Raw genomic sequence first — 24,076 nt, 5'->3', positions numbered from 1 at the left:
ACTTAAACTCTATTAAATAATTGATTGATTAGTTTTTATACTTTTTGAAAACGTACATTATAAAAAACATTCAACATTAAGCGGTGCAAATTTTGAACTGCTCAACTGACCAAACTAGTGAAACCATATTTCCCAGATTGCAGCTACATCCTATATTTTTGGAGAGAAATCTGAATCTGTTGAAAAAAATGCATGTTTATCAGAGAAAGTACATTTTTGTGACTGATATCATAACTAAAAATATCGTTTGCCCTAATTAATTAGAATATTTGAAGACACCTCCTCGAACCATTAAGATTGAGTCCTAGAACTTGAAAATCTGATCATTAGATCAAAAGTTATTCAGGGTGGTTCGTTTATATTTTTTTTTGCACTGTACGCATGCAGCCTACTTCATAATTAATTTTATTATAACTGAACTTGAATCAGTTTAACATATTACTTTAATTTGAACTTCATTAGTTAATATATATTTAATTATTTATTAATATAAATACTTTATCAAGAAATATAATACAAACCTTTTCCTTAGAGCCTAAAGAAATGGAAAGCAAGCTTGTCATATCTAAGTTCTCTAAATATTTTCCAGTAATTACATCTTTTTCTCTCAGATATTTTGGTCCTAAAGTAACTGACAGAGCTTGTCTTTTGGAACCAACCTCATTTTCAACAAAGAAAATATTGTCTTCAGATTCTAAATTCATAAATAAAACAATTTTAATATATTGCTTAGAAGCTCTAAAAATAAGCAATAAAAATAACAATATTATTTAAAAAAATTAAAGTTAGGAATTAAAATTATTTAAAAAAAATCAAAATAGTAAATTCCAGTTTCAAAACGTCAGAATTGTAAACTTTAAGTTTCAAATAAATAAATTTTTACACAACATTATTTAATAAAGAAAGAAAACAAAACAAGATAAAATATAGAATACACAACATAATAACAACATAAAATATAGAATACACAACATAATAACAACATAAAATATAGAAATAAGATAAAATATAGAATACACAACATTTGTGTCACATGCACGAATAAAACTGTTTTTAAGCATCAGTAGTGAAAAATTAAAATTCTTTGATTATCTGGATAAATACAGTTATACAACAAATGTACAAGTGTACTAATTATTGAAAAAATGTTTTTAAAAAAATAATAATAATAATTCATACCATATACATACAATGAAAAGTTAGGTGCAGGTTATGAATAATAAAAAGTGGATCAGGCTAAGTTTTTCTTTTGAAATATAATATCATTTACAATGTAAAAATTCTCTTTTTTACAAAAACTTTACAATATTTTTAGTAAATACAGTAGGGGAAATTTATTTAAATATGATTTATTTTAAAAATTTGTAGCACATAGCTTTAACAATGAGTAAGAGATTTTTTGTATTATTGTAAATTTTGCAGGAAATATTTTTATTTAAATTTTTTGTCCAATGCAATTTTTTTTTTAACTATTAAAATATTAAAATTTTTGATATAATTATGATAGTGACAAAGGAGAAGGCACAAAAAGTTACGGAGTTTCTCTATAATAAAATGGAGTATTTGCACATAGGTAAATAAGAAACAGGTTTAACAATAATACTTAAAAGTTTAAGAAACAAAAAAATTGAACAAATGTACAATATTTCAATTTTCCTAAAAATTTAAACAATGCAAATTAAGCTTTATATAAATCCAAATTTAATCATTATGTTTTAAAAAACTGGTTTAAATGTTCAACATTTACTAGTACTAAGTAGAGGATTAAAATAAATATCACAGGTAAAAAGAGTTATGAAATTGAAATGAGATGAAAAGGTAGGTAGGTACTTTATTAATGTCGCACTAGAGCTGCACAATGGGCTATTGGCAACGATCTGGGAAACATCCCTGAGGATGATCTGAAGAGATGCTATTGCAATTCTGATCCTCTGCAGAGGGGATGACGCCCCTGCTTTGGTAACCCAACGACCTGCAGGCGAAGTTGAGCCCTTTACGGTAGAACAGTTTAACGAGGACGGATACAGCACACCAGGGCCGGCCCCAGGGTAGGGGGACCCAGGCGGGCGCCGGGAGCGCAATGATCCAGGGGCGCCAAAATGATAGTTGACAAGATTAACAGGCGGCAAGCGGAATTTCTCATTTTTATTTCTAAGTACATAATTAATCAAATAATATAATATATTTAAACATTAAGGCAAAATCTAGTTGAATTCAATTCAACATGACAAAACCACTCAACCACCGCCTTTCAAGAATTGACAAGTTTTTCGGCCCGTGGCAGCACGATTGTACAGGAAACAAAAATTTTGAAACCAAGCGAAACAAGATCCAACAGCCCTTTTTAACTGGATATAAAAAGGAAGTAGACTTAAAACAATGCATTATTTGCCACTAGACTACGGCTGGTGAGAAATAAAATAGATTGTTTAAATTGTCCAGTGCGTTTTGCTTCTGTGAAGGTAAGTGTTTTAATTTTTGTTTTCATTTTTAAAAACGAATAAAATCCATCAGACATAAGCCAAAAAAAGGGTGGGGGTATATTTCAAAAATTAGAGTTTAGATCAAAACATGGCTTGTGTGGTATCAAATGAAAGGTAATTGAGTCTGGAGTTGAATAAAATGCATTTTATTTTTTAAGCCAGTGGCGCACAAGGGGGGGATTTCAAAAATTTTAGAAAAGGCTACCGTCCAAAGTATTTCTTCTGACCCAGGATTATGGCCCGAAATCATGCGTGCAGTAGATAGTTTTTTTGGTTAAACGTGGTCCAGCTGCACCTTTGTATAATTTTGATTTTCCTTTTGATGATCAGCATAGAACATTCTCACCAAAACATTACAAGAAAAGGCTTAGAAATGGAGAAGAGGTTTTAAGAGAATGGATGGTATATTCCGTATTTCAAAACGCTTTGTGCTGTTTTCCATGTCGACTTTTTGCTGCACCATCTAGCTTGAGCGCTCTTGGTAATCGGGGATTTAAAGACTGGAAGCATTTAGGGGACTCTTTAGCACATCATGAAAATACTAAAACTCGTGTAGATTGTTTGAAATCATGGCTTGAGTTGAAGCAAAGATTGAAAATAGGTGAAACAATAGATGCAGGTTCTCAGAGACTCATTGATTCTGAGATAAATCACTGGTCTGAAGTTCTTTTACGCATTATATCAGTCGTTAGGCGAGAGCTCTCTAGCTTTTCGAGGAACAAGTGATAAACTGTATGAACACAATAATGGAAACTTTTTGAAGTTAATTCAGTTATTGGCTGAGTTTGATCCAAAAATGGAGGAACATGTTCACAGAGTCCTCAATAAAGAAGAAATCAAAGCTACATGTCTAGGGAAAACTATACAAAATGAAATAATTGAATATGATACAACATGACAACATAAAGTACCACATCAATGAGCAAGTTCAAAAGGCCAAGTATTATTCTGTGATTATTGACTGTACTCCCGATGCAAGTAAAGTAGAACAGATGACATTTGTGGTAAGATTTGTCTCCATACAGGACTCAGAGTTTGAAGTTCAAGTTAATATCAACGAACATTTTTCGGATTTTCTACCCCTTGAGAGATCAACAGCTAAGGAATTGTCGGAGCTTTTACTAGAAGAGCTAGAGAAAAATAGGCTTAAAGTAGAAAACATGCGCGGTCAAGGGTATGACAATGGTTCCAATATGAGAGGAGAAAAATCGGGAGTACAAACAAGAATTAGAAATATAAACCCCAGAGCATTTTATGTTCCATGCAGCAGCCATTCGCTAAATTTGGTTGTAAACGATATGGCAAAATTCTCGTTTGAGGCAGCCAACTTCTTCAATATTGTTCAAAAGTTATATACATTTTTTTCTTCTTCTTTTCATTGGGCAATATTACGGAAATGTATTGATACTTACACCCTAAAACAATTGAGTGATATGCGATAGGAAAGTCGAGTCAACTCATTAAAAGCTCTGTGGTTTCAAATTGGTCCAATTCACGATGCTTTGTACAGCATATATGAAGATTCAGAAATCGATAATATGATCAGAGACGAGGCTAGCGGATAATTAAATAATTTGAAGCATTTCAAATTTATATGCTCTGTTGTGATCTGGTACAAAATTTTGAGTCATATTAATCCCATCAGCAAACTTTTGCAAACTGTAAATTTTGATATGTCACAAGCTATTGATATGCTTAGCAACTGCAAACTCTTCTTTGAAAACTTGAGATCAGATGAAACTTTTGAAAGCATCATTTTAGAAGCAACCGAGCTTGCTTCAGAGATTGACGTGGAAGCTAATTTCGAAACCACCACACCACATCATCGTGTCAGAAGCAAAACAAGAACATTTTTGTATGAGGGCCCGGATGAACTCGTTCAAGACCTCAAACAAAAATGTAAAATAGTTTTTTTTCCACACTATAGATCAAGCAGTAAATGCCTTGGAAACCAGATATAATTTGCTAAATACTCACAGTAATTATTTCAGCTTTTTGTATAATATTTTTGGTCTAAAAGACATGCCCAGAAAATCGTCTCAATGGATTGGCAATGATAGCTATAGAACACCAAATTAGTGACAAATTAGACTTAAAATCACTGGTTCATGAGTTTGCCGGAAGAAAAGTTAGGTAAAGGGCATTTTAATTACTTTGGTTAGTTAGAATTTATTTATAATATGGGATATTAGTTTAGTTAGCATTACTACACTTTAATTTTTGTTATTTTGCCTTAAGTGCTAAATTGCTTATCTTGTTATTTGATTATTGAGTTTTTAATAAAACGTTTTTTTTAAAATATTTTTTTTCAATGTTTTCTTGACTTCCTGATATGGTCACATGAGATTTACTTAAAAAAAAAAAAAAAAAAAACGGGGGGGGGGGGGCGCAAAATTAAGGTTTTGCCCGGGACGCCAAAATGTCTAGGGCCGGCCCTGCGCACACCCTCGGTCGATACGCAGGCAGATCAAAGTGGTCGCTCACCCGCTCACTAACCTCAGCCAGTGATGCTTGACTTTGGTGTTCTACTAGGAACTGTTTATTTACGATCAGCCCACTGAAGGACAAATTAGATGAAAAAGAACAAAGAATAAGCCAGGGCTGCCACTCCAGTCTGGAAAAAAAAATTTCCCGTGTTTTCCCTATAGATATTATACACAATATATTAAGAGGAAACACATTATCATTGCGCTTTTGCGTGAGCTATATTGTACTAACTATACTAAATTCAATTACCAGAGAAACTTAAAAAAGGTAAAGTTGAACATATTTAAAACAAATAACGATAGAGTAAATTAAATAGTTTAGAATAGCTGAAATATCATAGTTAAATATGCCATTAATTGCGCTTTGAGTGGTCACCATTTTTTAAAAGACGAAAATAAGGAACAAAATTTCATGTATTTTCCTGGTTTGCAAAGAAAAACTAAAAATTCCCAGCAGTTTAGGTGATTTTTAAATTTCCTGTATTTTCCAGGTTTTCCCTGTGGAGCGGCAACTCTGTAAGCAATGATAAAAATTATGATCTAGAAACACAGATGTATTTTATGCTGAAAATACAGCTCAAAACTTTAAAAAATGATTGATGTAAATTAGTATGAGGGACCACTGATTATTATTTCATGGTGACGTGAGTCAGATTTTAGCAGTCTATGATCACCATACCACCATTAATTTTGTGTCCTAAATATTATTTAACTTAAAAATAAACGAAACGAGGAAAGTTGAACAATAATGATTAATTGCAATTTGAATTAATTTCAATCATCAATTGAAAAATTCAATTAAAAATTAATTTAAAAAAATACTTTACCCTCTTCTGATGACAAAGTTTCATCATCGGCATTTTCAGATTTCGAAGCACGATATATATCACACTCTGACAAGTTATCCTTGCTGGCAGATAAGTCACCACAACTACTAGATTCAGAAGGCAAAATTTCTATGTCATCGCTTTCTTTTGAACTACATCTTGTCCGATCAGGTGGTACTAGTTCAGAACCACATTCTTTGACAATATCTAACACTTCCACCATTTCTGCAGCAGAAGGTGAAGCTGCAATAGGTATAGAAGCAGAGCCTGGAGATTGTGAGATTTCGGTTGTTAGCGTGAAGCGGTCTGTAAGTTTTGAGGCTAAATCTGCATCGGAGACCATTTGAGGAGGAATGGAACTCACAACTGGCGTATTGAAAGGTACTATTGGGGGAGTGACAGTTAAGGTTTGATGAGAGAGATCAGGTATTAGCCAGGTTTCACCACGTTCTTGTCTTCTTGCTTCAATGGCTTGTCTTGCCTTAATGTGAGCAGTAATATTTTCTAAATAATAATAATAAGATTTTATCAAATGAAAGCATGTTTATGATAATAATAAAAAAAGCAAGATTAAGGATTCCTAATTTGAATTTTACTTTTGATACGAAAAATATTCTCAACTTAAAACAGTCATAATAAAAAAAAGCTCAGTTCACTATAGTTAGTTCATACACAATACTGTAATATCTAAATCTTTACAAAAGGTGGAAAAATTTTATGATTGCCTTTTTAATGTAAGATCCATTTATAGATAAGATTTAATGTATATATTTTCTCCACTACAGACTATATTAATATTTCTTACAAGAGAATATATATATATATGAAAGGGTGGTAGTCATGGTCGAGTGTTGTTGAGCTATGCAGTTGGAAGGCAAAAAATTATTTTATTTAGCTTCAAACAGTATAGTCAAAACATTTTTTATCGATGGCGGAGCTCAAATTCACACTCCAAAACTGTGTACTTAAGTTTTTATCCTAGGGAAATTTCCCTCTATTTTATTATATTTTAGGGAAAATGGAAAACATAAATAATTACAATTGGTTTGCTAAATAGGTCGCGCGATTCCCACAAAAAGCAAAGGGAAAAATATCTTTACTTTTAATTATGCATACTTGAGCCAAAAATAGATTTAAACAGGATGTGGCTTTTTAAAACTATGAGAAAGTGCTTCTATCAATAATTAATCTTTGGAATAATTAATTAGGATTTGTTTTATAAAAAAAAAACATAAAAAGATTAAATGAAGCTTTTTATATTATATATATATATATATATATATATATATATATATATATATATATATCAAAATGAAGATAAAACAAAGGAAAATTACAGACATATGAAAAAAAAGGGGAGGGGGAAGAAAAATAATAATGGAAAAAAAGGATAATATTTTTTTAAAAAATCCGGAAAATAAAAGACAATCTTTTCATCATCCCACACGATTATATCCTCAAAAAAGAGAGTTTGTTATATATATATATATACATAATTGAAAAGACTATAGTCACATATCCCGCTCGTGATTGTTTAGCAGAACCTCTAAACAGCATTGGCATCCTTCCTACAAGTGAATATCAAATCTGCAGAGCAGGGAAAATGAATGCTAAACACTTACTATCAGGACTCGATATGGAATCTCAAAGAAGTGGCGATATTTCTTTTTTATGCATGCCTTTAGATCACAGATTTACATTATTTTACATCTGAATCTGTTTTTAATGAAAAAAAAGAACTAAAAATTCAATAGCCCTGGGTCCTAAAGAAATGTAGTTTTCAAAGTCTAGTAGAATAAATCTGTGTGAATTGAGTATTTCAATATTTTTAATGGTGGCAAATGTGCAGACATTTTCACCATTATGTTACAAATTTTGATTAAAAAAAAGAAAAATTACCTTTATTGCCAAGATCTTTAGAGAGATCTTCTTTGTCGTGTTCTTCAGGTTCTTGAATAAGTGCTTCCCTTTGTATAGGAGTACTTGTCGACGTTCGAGATTTCCGTTTCTTTCTTCGAGGTTTTCTCTTGTTGACTAAAGACTTTCTATCTTTTTGACTAGCTACAGATGAAACACTGTTTTCATCCAGATCAGATACAGATGAACTGCTGGAATAATTGGTTCGACTACTTCTTACAGGAGCACGCATTGTGCTATCTGCATCTCCTACAACAGTGTTGATGGAGGTCTGATGATTAAAAGCACTAGATCCACTGAGATCAGATACTAAAGGTGACTAAAAGAAAATTAAAATATTTAGAATAAATTTGAATACTAATTATTTCAAAGTACTTAATGGTTACACCAATATCTCAAGCCTGTAGTTCGAAGTCTCTGCTCTCAGATAAAATAATGCTTTGCAAATAATGCTATTTGTATAGCTTTTGTGAGCTTTAGTTCATAACTGTTAAGTTGTTTTCATCGCAAGCTAAAATACTAAGTTAGGAAAATAGTCAAAATATAAAAAAAGCAACTATATAGTTCAAAACAGGGGTCCCCAACCCTATGCCCGCGGGCACCATGGCGCCCGTCGATAGGTCTAAGTGCGCCCGCTGCTTGTGCCCAATGATAAAATATTTCAGTTTTTCATTTTCCCATTAAATGCTATAAAATTTTTTGTTTATTTGTTTATTTTTTTTTGCTTTTTCAATATTGATGATAAACACAACCAAAATAGAAATCGCCAGGAAAACGACCTGCATCCCCACAGATATAAAAGCACAAAGCAAAATATAGCTGACTTCTATACTGACTATACTTTGTATGTTTTGAAAGCAATTTAGTAATCATTTATTTTACACAAGAATATTAATACTAATTATATTCATATAATGAATTAACTTTTAAAATTAAATTTTGTGTGCATTATATGTAGTGTGTAGTATTACCTATGTCTACCAACTATGAATTTATCTTAAAGAAATAAATGGTGCCCGCCATTCGACCGATATTCTGGCATTTGCTCTTAGGTACAAAAAGGTTGGGGACCCCTGGTTCAAAATAAGAAAAACTTGCGATCTAATTTTTGTAATACTTAAAATAGGGTTTCAAAAATAACTGTCTTTTCTGAAAAAGGCCATTTTTTATTAAAAAGACCAGCTTACATTTATAAAAGCTGGTCTTTATTATCAACTTTTTTAATATTTAATATTCAAAATTAATTTACATCTATTTAAATTTACTTTATTGATGACTTAAGTAAAATAATATCAGTAAAATACGCTATTTAATTGATTTTACTTTGGTGTAAGATTATTTATTTCATAAATAGATAAAATGTTATTTGATTTCATTGATGTAATTGCTGTTCCATATTTGCTTCAAAGCTGGACAATAATGTCCGAAATTATTTCCTCAAACCAATTTTAGTCATGTTTTAATTCACTTAAATTGTGCTTTACATTGATTCAAATTATTATCTTTTTTTTTTATATTGAACTTAAGCTTCCATAAATATGGCATTTTCTATAAAACTGTACATGGTTTGTTGAACCTGTATATAGTTGTATATTTTGTTTAAAAAGTTGGACAATAGGTAAATTGGTAATTATAGTTAATTTAGTATCATTCATATACTTATGCTGTACCAAAAAAGTTGTGCTAAATTATTGTTCACTAACTTTAAGAAATTGTAAAACTTCGGTCCACCGTTAAATTACGCCTAAATATGCAAAGATGTTTCCTAAAATATTTGCAAGATTTCTCCGGAAAGTAATGTTGTTGAGTCAGTTAGAATAACAAGGTGTCATGCATAGTAAAACTAGTTTATTGAATGGAAAAGATGAAAAGTTGAACACCCGGCCTTAGTTTGAGATATAGATGATTAACTATCAATAGGATGTAATAAATTGATGGTTTTTTTCACTCGTCACATTTTTGATAGTATATTCTCAAATACTTGCTAATTTCAAAAGTTATTCACAATTATAAAACCTATCGATCCAAAAATAATAGCATGAATAATAGATTGGGAATTAATTTCTCTTCTTATTACCTGAATGCAAGGCACAGCAAAAAGCTTTCCATTAAGATGAAGTCCTCTATTCAATACAGCTGGATTGATATAGTCAGACACAAGAATTGTATGGCGATTGTGGAAGAATATTGGGTTGCCTTCCAAATTCAGCTACAAAAGAAAAGAGCCACGGTTACATTAAAAAGAATATTCTATGAACTGTTCTGCAATGAGTGCACTTTATTTTTAGAGTCTTTGTCAAAATTGAAGAGAATAGTATACAAATACAGAACACAAATTAAATATTCAAAAGAGGAATAAACAAAAATTTTATTAAAAATCTGTAAAATCATCAGTGAGTAAGACAGCATAAAAAAACACATCAAAACCAGTTTCATTACTTGATATGGTCAATGGGATTTCTAATAATCACCCATCCTCTCATCCTCCATAGCAATTGAACAGATTTTAATGCTTTTAGTCCCGCTTTCCTTTAAAGTTATCAGTAATATTTTTTAATAAAGCTTTTGCTTAATAAAGCTTGCTTAAATAAAAATTTGCAACTGCTACTGCGCATACTTTTTTGACTTAATGCTTTTTGATCAATTTCAATTAGATTTCGCTATTTAAAGTTACATAGTTTAGAATGAAGTAAAAAATTTTAAACTTTGCAATTCAAAGATACATACAAGAATGATTTACTTCTTAGGTTATTTATTAGCCCACAAAATTATTTTGCTTAGCAGAGCAGTACACATGCACTACACTGATATTACAATAATTTTGTTTAAGCTAAGAAAAAGTATGCATAACTTGCTTGTGATTTTGGTTCTCAGACTATTAGTAAAATGGAAATATTAGCCATATTAAATGAACTTACCATTCTTAGTGATTTTAATTTTTCTAATGGATTCAAAACAGAATACTCAGAAAGTAGATTGAAGGCCACATCAAATTCTTCCAAATTAAAAATGCATTCCAAACCTATAAAAAATGTAGAATATTAATAGAACAGAAATGAATAAATTTTAAAAAGTCAATAAAATTTACAAAATTTCAAAATAGAGTTTATCCATTAGTTTTAAGTTCCAGAATAACTTATTTTTAAGAAAAACTTAAATAACCATTTAAATAACTTTAATAGTTACACATAGATTCCACTCATCTGTAACTTTGTCAACAGAATCTAGAATTATTACTTGAGGCAACATATTGGCAAGCTTCATTACTATAGATTTTACATACTTTGTACACAAGTAAAATCCGTAAATTATGCAACATTTTGTTCTTTAAAGACAATTTCTCTAAAAGAAAATGAGTAATTACAATATAAAACTCTTTTGCTCTGGATAAAAATTTGCCTTCAAATGTTGACTAAGAGCTCCTAAAAGCAGTTTAGCACTAAAGCACAAAACAATATCAATAAAGCACAATTGATGGAACATAAATTGGCATACTATTTTTCAAGTTCTATAAACATAAATTTTCCTCAGTGTCTAAATGCCAAAAAAGAAAAAAAAAGAAAAAAAAAAAAAAAAAACTTTGCTCATTTTTTTTTAACATGAAGGTTTTTGAGACTGAGGAAGGTATTGGTTTATAGAACTGAAACTAAAGTATGTTAATTTATGTACTTTGATTTGTGCTTTATTCCCGCTGCCTTTTAATTTAGTCTACATAGCACAAAGTATACCTTTTCCTTTGTTGGGCAGCTTAGCACTATTTTCAATATCAATATGTTTGGAAAAAATAAGACTGATAGGACTATTTTGGTGATGTAGGACAATATAGGATGTTTTTAAAAATGCGTAGAAAATAAAGGATTTATAAAAGGACTTTGACTCCTGTTAATTTCATTTATTTGCGTGCTAAAAGTGATGAAAAAGAGTCAAAGGTATTCTTTGATAAATTTACCACCAAATTTTGCCGATAATCAAGAGTTTATTGTCCCATTATATTTTTCAGCTTAATGACAAACAAATTTTGTAACTTAGTGTAAAGACTAGTTACTAAAAAGTTACTTGATTTCTACTTATTTCTCGTGAGTTTTTTTTTTTTTTTTTTTTAAAAAGGGATTGCATTTAAACAGTCTAAGTTTTACAGTGTCAAAAGATATTTTTGCGATACACATTTTGTGGTGTTACAAAAATATGAGTAAATAAATTTTAAAAAATGCACAAATTTTTCATTGCAGTATACAAAATTAACTACATTACAAAAATAAAAAAAAAGCATCCAAAACTTAACTCACCACAGAGATTTTCTAAGTTATTATTTCTCAAATAAAGTTTAGTTAAAAAGCGACAGCCTTCAGTACTAAAGACCGGAAGACAACTAAGCTCATTAAAACTCATATTTACAAATTTTAGACTTTTCAGGACCTGAAAAAAATAAATATTACAAAAATAAGCTTTAAAAAAATTAGGAACTTAATAAAATAAATAAACTATTTAAATTTACCTTAATTTCATCAGAATTTCTTATGTGATTATGACTAAGATTAAGAACTTCAAGATTAGGCAAACTTTTCTGAAAAAAAATCATTAAAATGCATATGAAAAATTATTTTCATACAACAATTAGAAAACTATTACTATAATATTAAATAAATAATTTCATATGAAAATAAATTTAAAAATAAGATCCAAAATGAGTTCATGTCTGTGACATAACATCCAATAATTGACTTGGAAATTGGAAGATTATAAACAAAATTTGTTTATTGCAAGTTTGAACATCCTATTATTTTGGTGGAATAACAAAGATGAAAGGTAGGAAAGGTGAACTCCAAATAATGAAGTTTTTAAAGACTCATAGCTGTGCAAATCAAATTAAAAGATTTGGCAGCTCACTGAATCACTTAGGCAATAATTTGTGGCAGAATCGATGAAACAGGAATATTATCTTCAGATTCAACCATTTTCTTGCTGTCTTCACAGAGTTCACTGGCCACGGTTAGTACATGAAACATTGCTTCAAATGCAGTACAATTCTTGGCTAAAAAGGAAAATAGCCTTAACTGATATCAACTGCCACATTAAGATCTATCAGCTTTAACTGCAAGTAGGAAGACAATATGGCTTAATGAATCTCCCTCATTCCACTGTTACAGTGAACCTCCTGCTCAGAGGATTGAAGCAGAATCATTTGTTAGCCAAAAGGAAAGAGAATAAAAAGAACATCTAGCTGTATTTAAGATATTATGAAATTTACATACATCAACGATAACAACTAATTTTTAAAAATTAACTCTTAAAAATTGCTGGAAAATAAAAATATGTGCAGATTTCTTGCTTACGACGCACAATGTAATGGCTTTGCCATTTGACAGCTCAGCGCAAGATTTTGAGAGACATATAAGCGAAAGTTCTTAATGAAAACAAACATCTAATTTTGATATGTTATGTCAGTTGAGTGATGCCTTTTGAGTTCAATGATCAACCATATGCTATAATTACATCAACACTAGTATTTTTCTTTATACAAAACCAAGAAATACATTTTTCAACATTACATAACTATTAGAACAAAAAGATACTAGCTAAAAATAATAAAATTCTCCTGAAAACATTCAAATAATACATTTTAATTAAAAGATTAAAAACAAAAATCCATAATTTAAAAAATGATCAAAAGAGGTTTAGAAAACACAACTTCCCAAATTTAGAGTTTGATAGTGTTACACTTATTTCAGTGGCAAAAATATAACTATATTCAAATAGTTTAAATAGATTATTAAGGTTGGTTATTTATTTTTTCAATAAGATTAAGAGTAGTACAAATCATATAGTAATAATTTTAATATAGTTATAAAAACTTACAAAAATATCAATGTACAAAAGGCACACTATAACTCTTATTAGAAATGATAATGTCTCACCAAGGAATTATCTAGACATTCAAGATAATTATATGATAAGTTTAATTCTTGTAATTCATTCCAGTGCGTTTTCACAGTAGAACCATCCATGGAAGAGCCGAACAATTCCTGATAAAAAAAAAATGGAAAAGTCAATATAAAAGTAACAATCAATAATGCCCAAGATGAGAAATTTATCACGTAATAATAACTTTAAATAATTATACGAGGTATATCCACAAAGTAAGTTCCGTTTCCATTTCTATCCGCGGCAGCGCTGCGATCGCAGTTCCGAGCATGCGTGCTAGTTACTCTGACTCAAGCAGAAGAATTGTGCACCATTTTCAGATCCCTGCTGCCGATGTGTTCTTTGTAGTGCTTCTTTATGATGACAGCCTTAATTGAAAATGCCGCCGCTTGTGAAATCAGATCTGTGATTCGTTTTCTAAATGCAAAGAAAGTTAAACCATGTGAAATTCATCGGCAAATCTGCGAGGTTTACGGACAAACTGCTATGAGTGATTCAATGGTTAGAAGATGGGTCAGACAGTTCAATGAAGGACGTGATCAAGTCCACGATGAAGAACGATGTGGACGCCCGTCTTTGGTTACTGATGAACTGCTTTACGCAGTTGAAGAGAAGCTTAAGCAAAACCGTAAGTTTACAATTAGTGCTCTCGTTACGGAATTTCCGCAAATCTCACGATCACTAATTCATGAAATTGTTACTGAAAAACTGAAATTTCGAAAACTTTGCTCACGTTGGGTACCCAAAATTCTTACCGAACAACACAAAAAACAACGGATGGGCAGTGCACTTCAGTTTTTGACACGTTTACAATGAAGATGGTGATGATTTTCTTTCTCGGATAGTCACGGGGGATGAAACTTGGGTATCTTACGAGACCCCAGAAACTAAACGGAAATCAATGGAATGGAGGCACACGTCGTCCCCAACGAAAGTTAAGCCTAAGCAAATCTTGACACCTCGAAAACTCATGTGCACCGTTTTTTGGGACAAAAAAGGCATGTTACTGATTGATTTCTTACCACGAGGCCAAACAATCAATGCACATGTTTACTGCGAGACCATTAAGAAATTGCGCCGCGCAATACAGAACAAGCGCCGAGGATTACTGTCAAAAGGTGTTTTTTTACACGATAATGCCCGACCTCACACTGCGAACGTGACAAAAGAACTCCTACAGGAATTTGACTGGGACGTGTTTGACCATCCTCCGTACAGCCCTGACCTCGCTCCTAGCGACTTTCATCTCTTTTTACACCTAAAATCTTTCCTTGGTGGTCAACACTTCAACGATGATGACGAGTTGAAAGAACATGTTACTACGTGGTTGAAAACACAGACGGCAATCTTCTATGACGAGGCATACAAAAACTTGTGCCACGCTATGACAAGTGCCTACAAAATTTCGGAAGCTATGTAGAAAATTTGTTTCACAGTTGTACATTTTTGTGCAATAAATATTATTTCTGTATCTGTACACGCTTTTTTATATAACAAAACGGAACTTACTTTGTGGATATACCTCGTATATTGTTTAAAATGTTCAGGCATGCTTTGAGGGCATTTAAAAGGTCCTAGTTGATAAGGCAATATACCTAAATGAACTTTTAAATACAAGGACTCATATAGAATACACAGGGTATTCATCAGGGAAAAACTGGACAAAATGAAAAAAAAAATTTAAAATGAGCAATACAATTGTTTAGCAATAAATATTATACAAAACTACAAGAATAATTTAAATAATTTTAACAAATTAAACTTAATATAATATATCAGAAAGCAATAAGTTTTAACAAATAATTTTTTTAATTAAATATTTAGTTTCATGTTAGAATTTACTTTAGAATTTTTAAACCAATATATCATCATTTAAGAAGTCATTTTAGTATTCATACCAAATAATATTTGATAGCAAAAATTAGAATGCTACTTTCCAGTGCTAGTTCAATATGTGATTTAAGTAGTTTATATGTTAATTTAATTACATTAATTTGGCATCATATTTTAACAGTTCCTTACATAATTATAAAATTAAGTTGCACCTAATACTACTACTCTTTTACATCAATTATTGAAAAAAATTATAGTAGCTTAAATTTTTAAAGAAAATAATTATTTTTTTTATTTATTAACTTAAAAATGATGCATGAAGTAGCTTGGAATTTAATATCAATTAAACTAGATTGCAATTATAAGAAGTTTTAATGCTTGATAGTTTTTTAATGAAAAAGCATTGGTGGGTTGATAGAAATCTTTATTTTGTAGGTCAGTTGATAGAAATCTATATTCACTTGGGTTGATAGAAATCTATATTTTGTGAGTTGGTATTTTCAATGTGCTCTGACAATGCGATTTATTTTTGCTAAAATATCTATTACATAAGCATAATAAAAGTTCTCGTAAAAATAGCTTTAATACTATAAACTAATAATGTTCAACAGGTATAAGCTTTAAAAGCATATTAAAGCACTTTACTGATAAGACAGAATATCTAAACTATTATTATTATATTGCAATTTTATTTCTAAGGAAACACATCTGTTTAGATTTTATACGACTATTTATCCAAACTTACAAGTTGATGCATAATTTATAGGCATTTTTAAGCCTTTATACTACTTTGTACCAATATCAGCCCACTTGAAATTTCTTTTAAAAAAGAAAACATGCCAAAAACTTTATGATCAAAACTAACCTTCATAAGGTATATGCTGCGAGAACATATCAACACTTTGAGCTGATCAGACAAAAGATCTAAACCAATTAATAAGTGTGCAGGAATCTTTCTTAGTTCTAAGACAGTGAGACTTGTAAAGTATGACAAATCCACTCCTCCACGAAGTGTTTGAACACCATGGAAAAGCTAAAATAACAATTAAAACAAGATGAAACACATTAAAAAAAAAAACTAATTTCAAATGCAAATTTCTATATGATTACTTTTAAAGTGGTTGTCCGCTTTATAAATGAATAAAGAAATTGAATGTCTTCAGAAATTTCTACATCTTCTGGAAGAAACAAATGTGATGAGAATCGGCCCTCATCATCAAGCAAGTCCCAAAACAATGTGTTAAGTAAACAAAGTGCTGATGTTGTAAGAGATAGCTTGCAAGAGCCATTAATCACTTTTGCACCTAAAACGTAAAAAAATAAGATTAAATGCTGTTGTAAAAATGATTAAATACAGAAAAGAATCTTTTAGATGGATAACCTAGTTTTAAACAATAACAAACTTCCTATAACCAAAAAAATCTTTTAATCCTTCTATCGCATGATTTTTTTCTTTTTGCGAAATAAATCAGTGTGATATAATTCATGCTCTAGATGGAAGGAAAAACGTTTAAAAAAACCCTAGAATAAATATTTGAGATGGAAATATCCATCATGCAAATTCAGTATAAAAAAAAATAATATGTCACTGCATCATTTTTATTCCTGATGATAATAAAAAAAAAAACATTAAAAGTCAATAAAAAATTGTCATACATTAGTAATCTCCACAGTGATGCAAATTTCTGTCACATGGTTTTGGGAGAATTATTTGGGATACTTGATATAAATTGCACAGAAAATAGCAGAAACACAAAAACAAACCTTTTTTCAATTCATTTTCACTTTTATTAACAATAAAAAAAATCTGTTTAGTAATAAAAAAATATTCAAGAAATTGAAGGTTTCTTTCAACCACAGCAAACAGCAGAATGAGAAGTTCAAACCAGCTATAATGATTGCCACACTTGATTTCTTTTGACAACTACATTCCTTATTATGTAATAGTCATGAAAAAAGTTGCCAGTTACAACCAATGTATACAGGGGTCTGTCTAGGTTTTGCTGAGAAGTACCTATTTTGTGAAAATTTAGACATAATTTGTGAAAAATTAAAAATTATATTAAAAAATCAACACAAAAATATGGTAAAAATATGAATTTATCGTTTCTTAAGGGATACACAAATAAAATTTTAAGAAAAAGTATTTTGTGAAACTCTCGTTTTTTGTAAAGTTGAATTTGTGAAACTACCATTTTTCCTAAAGTTGAATTTGCGAAGGTACAGCTAAACGGTAATAAATTAGGCCTGGGCAGACCCCTGGTATAGTACAGCTGTTTTGAGTACAATTTTATGCTTACTAAATGTTATGATGAAAATTTCCATCATCATGCAAAAAAGAGTTAAATTTCAGGCGTATCTATTTGTCGATGTTGCATTTATTATGGGGTAAAGTGTAAACAGACTCAATATTGCTGAACAGTGGTCACTAACCATTTGATCTAAATAGACCACCAAGTAGAAAATATTTAATTTTGAAGATCACTAATGTAGCACAAATTCTCTAAAGCAGCAAGAGCTGCAGATTATTACAGCATCTGCATTTTTTTTTTTTGCCAAAGTTTTATATTAAAAAAGCAAATAAAATAGCTCAGTACCCTCTTTAAAAATATCTCGAAACTTGTTCCAGATAAAAATGAAAAAGATGAATCGAGAGAACATCACAAAGAAAAACAGCAAACTTATTCTTTTTCTTTGGTTACAATAATAATATAATAATATAAAACTAAAAATAATAATATAATAATATAAAACTTTTCATTTGTAAAGAAAATATGATAAATATGAAAAAATGCAAAATTAATTGCTTTTAACATCAAGATAGAATTTGAAAAGGGAAATTTGTTAAGGTAAATTGATACAGAGATATTCATATCTATCTCATTGCTTACAATGCATTGATATTTCAAGATCAATAAATGTTCAACTTTATTAAGCCACCCTGTTTTACATAAGATTTTGGAGTTTTGAAAAGAACTGAATTTTCTATAAACAAAGGGTTATTAAATGGCTTACATTCGTAGATTAACAAAAGATTCAAACTAAGATATTAATGCTGGATGGACCAAAATAGAAATAGCTGTATTAAGAGGACCTCATAACACAAGAGAAACTTTTCATTGAAAATTTTGTTTCATCACCATAACTAATTTGAAGTATAGAAAAAATGAGTTCAGACAAGCCTAGAATAGGCCATAAGGTTTCAATTGCTGAGGAAAAAAATTCAAACAAATTATTGGAGGAGAACAATTGTGTAATCCTTCAAGTTACCCTCTCATAATTTTTTTTCATTTTGACATTTTTTCCCCAGGATTTGAACTTCATAGCTCACTCTAGATATGCATGAACTAAATTTTTTTATAATTTAAATTATTTATGGAGGTGTAAGAGAATTTGCCATAAAAAGTTCCTCATACAGCATTCTCTTAACAAAATACTGACAGGCAAGTTAGGATTTCAGATAAAGAATAAATAACAAAAAATTTAGCAATTGTGATTTCTACATTTCAATATAGGTGGTAACAGTTTATAATTTAACTATAATACTATTTGATCTAAATTTTTATTCACAATTAAAGAAGCAATAACTAACAAACAACAGTTAAAAACATATTTTTTTTATTTTATTAATTTATTTATGTATATTTTATAAAAAAAAAAAAGAGCGTTTGGATGCTTTTGATATGTCTGTTGTAGTACATTTCAAACAATATATTGGCTAGAACACACATTAATATCAAAAAATTACATTTTTTAGAGCAGTCTAATTGGAACTTCACTACACATTTAGAACTGCAAGTAGTCATTTATGTGAAAACGAGGCATTGAGAAAATGTAGGGTGAACTTTATAATTTTAGAATGACATAGGTTTAATTTTTCAACAACAATAATTTAAAATGTTATATTTTTTAATATTATTCAATTCTAAAACTTAATAAAAATTTGCAAAGTAAAAAATAATTTTTTTTTTTTTTATAAATGCAAAAATGAATAAATTCGATTACAAAAACTCTATAACTTCCACATATAAGGTCATTTATCACTAAATTATAAAAAGAATAAACGTTGCATACAACATATTATTTTGATTTTTATGTTGGAAATTGTACAATCACGTAATAAAAAAAAAAAAATAATACAAATTGTAAGATTATTTGAATTTCAATGATGCAATTAAATACATATTTTTTAATGAAACAAATTTAAACTAAAACACCTTTTAAGGACATGAAATGGGGATATACTGATGTTAATTGGAAAGCATTAATTGCCTGATTATCAGTTAAACATTTCAGATAATTTAGAATTCTTTTTCTCTTAGAAATATAATATACTTTACCATTTCTTCGCAAAAACTGAGCCAGCCTAGAAGCGATAGAGAACTTAGTATCGAGAGACATAATCATACGTTGATAGTTTCAGGTCAATATCATTTCAGAAATAATAAGCACGAATACTAATGATTAATGAGATTGTGCAAGATTTGTTCGTGAAGATAATTAACAGACGATTTCTAGTTACACAAATATTAGATTCTACTGATAACAAATCACAAAAGACTTTTCCTTGTGCATCATAGGTGACGAATTTCGAGACATATAAAAGTTCGTAATAACCATGTGACAATATTGATCAAAATCGCCTTCTTCTGGCCTCGCTTAGCAAGTTCGTCATTTCCATTTTCCAAATAAACAAAGGTATATCATTGCCATTACATAAGTCTAAATAAAAACTTTAAAAAATTAGAAACGCTTCCCACTTACTACTTTTGTAAAATTTATTTCTTTCATCTTTGATCAGAGCACGTGTGGAAAAGTTCTCATTGGAAGTAAAAAATTCGCAGATGAGAATTATCCATGAAAAATTCACCAATTAAATTTTTGTAAGCTTGCCCAAATTTGCTTCTGCGATTTTTTTGCATGTAGTAAGAATGACCCTTTGTTTACAATGTTGCGAAGAACTTCAAACGTAAGTGTGCAAAAAGCGTTTAATTCTCATTTTACAATATCAATATAAACAAATAAATTGTGATTATATCTAAAAAGTCGTAATATGTCTCTATACTTATTGTAGACTATATATGTTCCTATTGTAGTCCCTGATACCTAATAAACCTGTAATTCGCTTAATTTTTTATATGTTTTCATTTGTAGCACTTGATTGATTCACACGTTTTTTCTAATGTGTACTGAACAAGGGTTTTGAACTTTCCAGGGAAGAAACTGTTAACAAAAAATTGCATTTAATAAACACTCTCTTTCATTCTAGAACGAAGTAGTTCATGTAATAATTTTTTTTTAAATGTTCTCACCCAAATAAATTTGATCTCGTTCATTCTGGAGAGCACTCTTATTCATGCAGTATTTGTAACACAACATTCACACCAAAAATAATTTAAATTAAATACATTCTTATTTATATTTGTGAGAAGCCTTATTTATACAATGTGTAACACAACGTTTACATCGAGTGATAGTTTAAATAAGCACTCGATTGTTTTTTCTGGAGAAAAGCATTACTCATGTTGTGAGTGTGATAAAACATTCACGCAGAAATCCAGTTTAAGTAAGCACTCTCTTTTACACTCTGGAAAGAAGCCTTATTCATGCAGTGTTTGTGACAAAACATTCTTACGGATAAGTCATTTAAAAGAACACTCTCTTGTTCATAGTGAGGTAAAACTTTTTTCATGCAGTGTGTGTGATAAAACTTTCTCACATAAACAAAGTTTAAATCGACATTTAGCTGGTCATACTGAAGAGAAATCTTATTCTTGCAGTATATGTGAAAAATCTTTTAGGCAGAAATATAATTTAAACAAACACTCTCTTGTTCATACCGGAGAAAAACCCTATTTATGCAGTATGTGTGATAAATCATTCTCACGGAAAATTCATTTAAATAGTCATTTGCTTCTTCATACTGGAGAGAAACCTTATTCATGCAGTTTGTGTAATAAAAGATTCACACAGATAGCTCATTTAAAAAAACATTTGCTCCTTCATACTGGAGAGAAACCTTATTCATGTAGTATGTGTGATAAAGTTGCAGCGGCTGCTGCGTTTGAGCCGATTTCAAGCTAAACGCCGAAATGTGGCAAACTTACGTCGCCAGTTGGCGATAAGGACAATCACGATTGCAGACCTAACTGCACCTGTTTTTCTCCTCAGTTCGGTCTGTGACGACGCCTGTGTATGTTACTGGGACAACCTGTCCGCCACGATGTTTAATCTAGAACTTAACTTGTAACCTTAATTGTTATTCTTTTATTAAATTTATTATTATTTAATTATGGCTGGCATTCTGTTAATTGTTTCTATTCTTAATCAACTTAATTACTCATTTTAGATCATCTCTCTATTTGAATATTATGTTTTTATTTTAGGAGTCGCGTTAACCTCCACGTGTCTCCTCACTGGTGACCCGGCTTTGAATCTATGCAATCTTTCTAAATTTATGCGAAGACCAGCTTAAATTTTTAATAACTTTTGCTCCTTTAGAACTAAATTTAAAATTTAGCGTTATTTTTTGAAAAAATTTTTTTTATTTACAAACTTGTGATTGCAAGGAGATATGGATGGACACATGGATATTTTAAGGGTATGTTATCGAATTTCTGCTGTCTTTTTGTGATTGGTCAATTCGAAATTACTGTTGCTTTAATATGTTTAAATTAATGTATTAATTTAACTTACTGCTAGTATCTCTGATTTAAACTTACTGTTAGTATTGATCTACGGCATGTACGGAGTCTGTTATCTTAGTGCATTATCTTCCGAAATGTTTGAAAATCACTTTCATTAGCAATAATTATTTGAATCTTTTACCATTTTTAGTAAATGTATTTGCATTATTTTCGAGTTTAATTTGATCTTTGCGCTTATCACTGCATCATACAAATTGTTTAATTTTATTTGCTGCACTAACACTTTAAAATAATGCCGAATGTGGTGGAGCAGGTTAATGATGCAGATAATGCTGCACGTTCTTCAAATGCATCTCAGGTCTCCCATCTTTCGGTAAAAATTCCCCCGTTATGGAAATCAAAAATTAAACTATGGTTTATTCAGGTAGAGAGTAATTTTGAGCTAGCTAAAATCACTAATGATTTAACGAAATATAATTACCTCGTTTCATCAATAGATCCTGAAACTTTATCCTCAGTGTCCGATATTTTATTTGCGCCACCTGCTGCGGATAGATACAACACTTTGAAAGACCGGTTAATAGCCGAATTCTCTGCTTCGGAAAACGAACAAATTCGCCAATTAATTTCTGAATTGCATCTTGGAGACGTTAAGCCGTCCCATTTATTGAGAAAAATGCGCGAATTAGGGGGTAAAAGCGTCAACGATGATTTTTTGAAAACTTTATGGTTTCAGAGACTGCCTCAAGAAATTCAAACAATCTTATCAATTAGCTCTGAATCTTTGGACAATTTAGCCAAAATGGCAGACAAAATTTCAGAAGTCCGTACGACTCCGACAGAAACTGGCGTGTTTGCTATTGGGCAACACACTACGGAAAGCTCACAGCGCAATCCTCCGTCTGAAATAAGCGTTTTGCGAAACGAGATAGCTTCGTTGAGTGCAGAAGTTAAGAGATTATCTCGCGAGCGTAGTAGAGATCAGTCTCGATCACGATATAACAAATCTCCCCACCGACATCAAACTCCTTCAAGATCGCGAAGCGACCCAAAATTTTGCTTTTACCATAACAGATTTGGCGCTCGTGCAAAACATTGTAGAGAGCCTTGTGCTTATAATCAAACTAAAAACCCGGAAAACTAGATTCGGCTATCGAAAAACAAGTGTCTGCGACTGCAATCCCGATAGCCAAAAACTCATGTCGCCTTTATGTTTATGACAAACGTTCTCATTTAAAATTTTTAGTTGATTCAGGATCCGATGTATCTTGTATCCCCGCGCCTAAGGTATCTAAAAAATTAAGACCTGAGCCTTTGGAATTATACGCTGCAAATAACACGAAAATTAAAACTTTTGGCTCAAAATTAATCAATGTTGATCTGGGTATTCGACGAAATTTTAAATGGCATTTTTTAATTGCAACTATTCCAACACCCATTATAGGTGCTGATTTTTTAGAGAATTTTGGCCTCTTAGTTGATTTAAAACGTCGAAAACTTATTGACAGTGTAACGAAGTTAGAAATACAGGGTATGTTTGCCCAAGCTAAACCTATTAGTTCAATTAAACTCATCTCCGGAGAATCGGAGTATCATAAAATGTTAAAAGAATTCCCAGATTTAACTAAATTGTCATTAAAACTAAAAGATTCTAACCATAGTACTGTGCATTATATAGAAACCACCGGACCGCCCGTTCATTGTAAGCCTAGGCGATTAAACCCTAGATTATACGAATCCGTTAAAAAAGAATTCCAATTCATGATGGAGCAGGGAATTTGTCGACCATCCAAGTCACCGTGGTCTTCTCCGCTCCACGTGGTTCCGAAAAGTTCCGGTAGTATTCGTGTTGTAGGAGATTATCGCAGATTAAATGCGTGTACAACTCCGGATCGTTACCCAATCCCGCACATACAGGACTTTTCAAACTCTCTCTATGGTGCGAAAATTTTCTCAAAACT

At 30.7% G+C, this 24,076-nt stretch overlaps 2 protein-coding genes across 3 annotated transcripts in view; one reads left to right on the top strand and one right to left on the bottom strand.

Annotated features, from left to right (window-relative positions):
- LOC107456790 (uncharacterized) overlaps positions 1-20,232 on the bottom strand; it is a 42,928-nt gene extending 22,696 nt beyond the window's left edge. For both annotated transcript variants that reach the window (XM_043042412.3, XM_087160036.1), the window contains exons 1-11: positions 19,809-20,232; positions 16,579-16,772; positions 16,334-16,501; positions 13,629-13,736; positions 12,209-12,277; positions 12,000-12,129; positions 10,632-10,735; positions 9,791-9,922; positions 7,696-8,032; positions 5,797-6,300; positions 522-694 (exon numbers count right to left, since the gene is read on the bottom strand). In XM_043042412.3, coding sequence (XP_042898346.2) covers positions 522-694; positions 5,797-6,300; positions 7,696-8,032; positions 9,791-9,922; positions 10,632-10,735; positions 12,000-12,129; positions 12,209-12,277; positions 13,629-13,736; positions 16,334-16,501; positions 16,579-16,772; positions 19,809-19,875 — 1,986 coding nt within the window. In that variant the 5' untranslated portion in view covers positions 19,876-20,232. The remainder of the gene's footprint in view (positions 1-521; positions 695-5,796; positions 6,301-7,695; positions 8,033-9,790; positions 9,923-10,631; positions 10,736-11,999; positions 12,130-12,208; positions 12,278-13,628; positions 13,737-16,333; positions 16,502-16,578; positions 16,773-19,808) is intronic.
- Positions 20,233-20,777: 545 nt separating this feature from the next.
- LOC107456789 (uncharacterized) lies at positions 20,778-21,758 on the top strand. The gene has a single exon (XM_043042423.3). The coding sequence runs from the start codon at positions 20,914-20,916 to the stop codon at positions 21,550-21,552; it is 639 nt and encodes a 212-aa protein (XP_042898357.2). The 5' UTR covers positions 20,778-20,913; the 3' UTR covers positions 21,553-21,758.
- Positions 21,759-24,076: the final 2,318 nt, after the last annotated feature.

The sequence above is a fragment of the Parasteatoda tepidariorum genome, chromosome 1 (assembly GCF_982258835.1).
Source record: "Parasteatoda tepidariorum strain Cologne lab strain chromosome 1, Ptep-v5.0, whole genome shotgun sequence".
NCBI lineage: Eukaryota > Metazoa > Arthropoda > Arachnida > Araneae > Theridiidae > Parasteatoda > Parasteatoda tepidariorum.
This window is presented reverse-complemented; position numbering and strand designations above follow the sequence as displayed.

Excerpts from the sequence above, each read along its gene's own strand:
- LOC107456789 (XM_043042423.3), top strand. The coding sequence starts at position 20,914 with ATGTGTAACACAACGTTTACATCGAGTGATAGTTTAAATAAGCACTCG.